The 5022-nt window shown below is 35.4% G+C and overlaps 1 protein-coding gene across 1 annotated transcript in view; it reads left to right on the top strand.

The window, feature by feature from the left end:
• The window catches only part of LOC106872700 (arrestin domain-containing protein 4), a 173149-nt gene that overhangs the window by 143211 nt on the left and 24916 nt on the right, over positions 1 to 5022 (top strand). Inside the window, exon 3 of the mRNA XM_052974887.1 lies at positions 3629 to 3762. Within this exon, the coding sequence (XP_052830847.1) occupies positions 3639 to 3762 (124 nt within the window). The 5' untranslated portion in view covers positions 3629 to 3638. The remainder of the gene's footprint in view (positions 1 to 3628; positions 3763 to 5022) is intronic.

Raw genomic sequence — 5022 nt, 5'->3', positions numbered from 1 at the left:
GGTGGTGGTGGCAATAGTAAAAGTACACGGAGGATTTCTGCATTAAAAGCAAACGGTGAAGTGTGATCTAATTTCCGTAATGATATGAGGAAATATATTCTTTAAAAAATGGTTCTCCGTCGGTTACGACGACGAGCGTTCCTGTTGATTCAATCGACGGAATAACCCAGCTCATGAAAGTAACGCACAAGTGTCTGAGTACTCCACAGACAAGTGTACTCTGAACGTGGTTCTCTGGGAGAGTCATCGTAACACAGAATGTGACAAGGCCGGCCCGTTTGAATTATAGGTACAACCCAATTTTTGCCAGCTGAGTGGACTGCAGTAACGTGAAATAAAGTGTCTTGGTCAAGGACGCAATGCACTGCCGGGACTCGAGACCTTACGATCGGGAGCTGAATACCCTATCCACTTAGCCACGCACCTTCACAGGCAATACATATTTTATCTCAGGGTGGGATCGTTATACCAATAATAAACACATGCATTGGTTTCATTTCACTTCATTTTTATTTGTTTATTGATTAATTATTCAACCAATTAGCTAATCGGTTGTTTGATTGATCGATTGGTCAGTCAAACAGCTTTTTTTCTTTTCGTCGATATTCGTGACATCATCAACATACCCTATAAGCAAAATGAGGCAATATGAATTAAATTTATCTTATTGGTAAAAAAAAATTAATTATAAAGCAGGAGGAGATAACCCGCCAGAACTTGAATTAATAAAAAATAGAATAGAGTTGACAGTGTCTGATCGTTGTTATTGCACCAGTGATAACTCTGTACATATTTCGATGTTATTGGGCCTCATCATTGAAGTCTAGACTAACAGTTACTACCAGTTCTCAGTTAACTCGAAAGGATTTATAAGTTGTTTGTGAATGAACACTGAGTGAGATCTCATCAATCCAAACCCTCCTGGCTTTGAAAGAACTGTAGTACACATTAGATAATGGGGATCTTGCATATTCTGTTTGAATAGAAGTTAGATAAGTCATGGCTGGAACGCCTTTGATCGTAAGTCCGATATATCATTGCTGATTTGGGGCTAAACGACAATAACAGGCAGCAAGCGATCGTCTCAGAAAGAAGCTTTTCGCGGTCGCTTAAGCTGCTAGATATTGCAGCAATAACAACAACAGTAGCAGCAGCAATAATAACAACAACAACAAAAACAACAAAACCAGCTACAACAGCAACAACAGTAGCCGCAACACCACCACCACCACCACCACCACCACCACCACCACCACCAAGAACATCAGCAACAGTAAAAATAGCGGCAACAAAACTAACAACAACATAATACAACACACGATTAACAAGACTTTATATATCTTAATACAGCTATGTTCTAGAACTTTCCCTATTTATCACTATACTTATCGATAATCTATCAATATCTTTATAGAATCGATTTTTTAAATCTCTCTTTTATGTTGTGCTAATTACAAAAATAACCATATATAGCTTCGATATATTCCATAATGGTTTAAATTCTATAGCGAAGCCTATACAACTTGGCAAGCCGTCTAACTTCTATTGAATATAGCAATTAAATCACGTGATGCCAGTAATAAAGCACACATATTAACGTTTCCTTTCTTTGTTGTCGTTGTTGTTGTTGTTGTCTTCTGAAATTATGTCAGGCTTGTTATGACATAGCTACAGATTGATGTCATGCCATTTCCTATACAATATACATAAAGCCATTATTTATTTATTTATTTATTTATTTGTTATTGTTAAGGCGGCAAAATGGCAGAAAAATGCTTCGCAGCACTACGTTCTGAGTTCAAATTCAGTCGAGGTCGACTTTGCCTTTCATCCTTTCGCGATCGATAAATTAAGTACCAGTTGCGTACTTAATTTTGATGATTTTATCTGAACAGTTTGCTCGGGTCTCTGTCAGTCTGTAGAATCATGTCTCAGGTTATCTGTCTCATAGTAACATACAAAATGTGTTGCTTCCTTCTACGCCTTAATCTCAATATTTACATAATGTCCACAGGATATTCTTACCTACTTGGCTATATCTGGGGATATATTCTGCCGTTGCAGAGACTGCTCACCTAAAATTGACGTGGTCACTTGTATCTTTATATAGATTGTAGAATTTGTAGCTGTTACAAGCTGTAGCTGTTTATTAAATTTGGATAGTAGCATAGGTCGGCATTGATGTTCTGTATCTAAAACCAAGCCTGTTTACAATCCAGAAACTATGAGCCATTGTTGGTCTTCATAATGGCATATTTCCTCACTCGCCGAAGAAAAGTCTTCCTACATTATTTCTTTGGGGGATATTTTTGAATTCTGTTTTGATTACAAATTTTGTTATTTTTTTTACCTTTTCTGTTATTTTGTTCTTATCTAAACATCTTTCCCTGGTGTAATTACATTCTCTTTTATTGTTTCTTTATATTTATATTAACAGAGATAAGTTGTATTTTCCTCGTTGCCTTATTATACTAATCAGTTTATCTTTGCTTACTTCCAATATTTTTCTACAACCACTGTGGTTATTTTGTAATAGTTTTCTATTTATATAAGACCCTTCCATGAGCTAGCTGTATTTTATCTATATCAGCTTCAAGATAGTCAGTTTGGAATGCTGTGAGATGTTTTCTAGTTTTCCTATCTAATCTCTTCAGTTAGCATAACTTACAATTTATGATATCGAAGCTGAAGTTTTACAAAGTGGCAGGCGAACGTATCTATACCAATAATTTTATTTCTCGCATTGAGGTAATTTTTTTATTATCTTATTCTGATACTTCTGTTGTAGTATTTAGGCAAAAATTCTTTTTCATTCCTCTATGCTGTTATTGTTTTCATCGAATGCTAAGTCTTTGCATGCGTGGCTCTATTCTAATTCTTTGAATTTAGTGATAAATACTAAACCTAATGCATCGTTCTCTTACCGTTGGTTTCACACATTTAATAATCTTTTGGATTTCTCTGAGACATGGTTCTCCTGGGATATTATCTAGATGTTTCTGACATCCCTTTCTTATCATACCAAGGACACCCACAATAACAAGAACAGTTCTCGCTTTAAGATGCCACATCTTTTGTATTTCAATTAACAGGTCCTTATATTTACTTAATTTGTCAAATTCCTTTACAGATATATTCTTATCAGTGGGAACACTTACATCTATTAGTCTACAAGTATTTTCTTCTCTGTCTTTAATGACTATATCTGGTCGATTAGCCTAGATCGTTCTGTCAGTGTTGACTGGAAAATCCCAGAGGATAGTGACATTTTTAACTTCAACGACTAGCTCAGGATAATATTCATACCAGTAAGCAGGAGTGCTGTTTTCTAGTGTTTACATATTTTCCAATGCACTCTTTCTGTCGCGGCGATTTTTGTATTCGTTTGGTGTCAGAACAGGACATCCCGAGACGAGATGGTCTATTGTTTCATCTAATTTATTGCAGAACGTTATTACTATTATTTTTATTATTATTACTATTATTTTTATTATTATCATTATTATTATTATTATTATTATTATTATTATTATTATTATTTTTATTATTATTACTATTATTTTTATTATCACTATTATTATTATTATTATTATTATTATTATTATTATTATTATTATTATTATTTCAGCCCAATTCAAATGGTAATGGAGCGCCTGGAGAAGTTCCAGATAATCTTCAATAATCCAACAGCCACTTACTATGCTGGAGATACAGTTTATGGTTATGGATGGATCATTTTGAAGGAACCAATGTTTGTTCAGAGTAAGTAGTCCCCCAAGTCTATTTAGGAACTGATTTTATATTACAGAACAATTGTGAACAAAAGCGTCGTTGTCTCTTTTTTTTTGTGGCAAGTTGTGAACAACAGAATCGTTGTTTCTTTTCATGGAGAGTTGTGAACAATTGCTCCGTTGGCTGCAGGATTCCTGTCAGCAAATCATTACTGCACATCATTTTTTTTCTGTGTATATAGGTTTTTTTTCGATATTTCTCTTCTTCGTCCATATACTTCGTTGCTGCTCACACCAGCACATATATACTCATGCACACACACACACACACACACACACATACACACAAACACACACACATGCATACACACACATGCACACACATACACTCACACACACACACGTATACATATAAAATGTAGTGATAATATGTAGTGGCTTCATGGCAAATAAGTCGAAAGGTAAGCTATTATAAATCGGCACGAACTTTCCGGACAACCCAATATTTAATATAACGAGAACGACTATTTTTATTAATTATGGTTACAACGTAATGACGAGAAGGAATCGTTTTAATTCTTGTCAAAAATATAAGGGAAGGTAACTCAGAAATTTAAATTATTTGAAATTAAAACTTCAATGTAAATAATACAGTGGAGGGAATGTGGATGATCATTGCTAAGTATGGTAAGATAATTCTTGGCATGTTTCTGTTGTATTAGAACTCCTCAGTATTTACCACAAAACCATATTTATTACTTATCCCAATTGGTTGTGTCTCTGATCCAGAAGATTTTATTCTACATCGTCTCAATAAACCACTTTGACATTAGTAAGAGGTATCAACGAGGTAGTAGATCATCTGGCCATATCAACGACACGGTTTCGATTCCTATTTCAGAACTACATCCCCCCCACGCCCACCATAATATTTCCTATTTCCTCTCTTTTTCTTTCCATCTTACATTCTCTCCATTCTTCTTCATCCCTTTGATATATTTATTCATTTCCTTCCAAATCTCTTTAGCATCCCCCCCTCTTTCCGCTCTCCTCTTCTTCTTCTCCTCCTTCTCCACGTTCTCTCTCTCGTTCTTTCTCTTCTCTTCTCTCCTTCTTCTCTCTCCCTCTTCCCACCCATTTTTCTCATCCTCCTTCCTTCTCCCCGTTCTCTCTCCACGCCCCTCTATTACCTCTGCTTTTTCCTCACCCTCTTCCCTCTCTCTACACTCATGCTATCTTTCCTACTTTTCTTTCTTTCTTTCTTTCTTTCTTTCTTTCTCTCTCTCTCTCT

This window comes from Octopus bimaculoides, chromosome 19, assembly GCF_001194135.2.
Source record: "Octopus bimaculoides isolate UCB-OBI-ISO-001 chromosome 19, ASM119413v2, whole genome shotgun sequence".
NCBI lineage: Eukaryota > Metazoa > Mollusca > Cephalopoda > Octopoda > Octopodidae > Octopus > Octopus bimaculoides.
The sequence above is the reverse complement of the archived record's forward strand: the minus strand, read 5'-3'. Positions and strand labels throughout refer to the sequence as shown.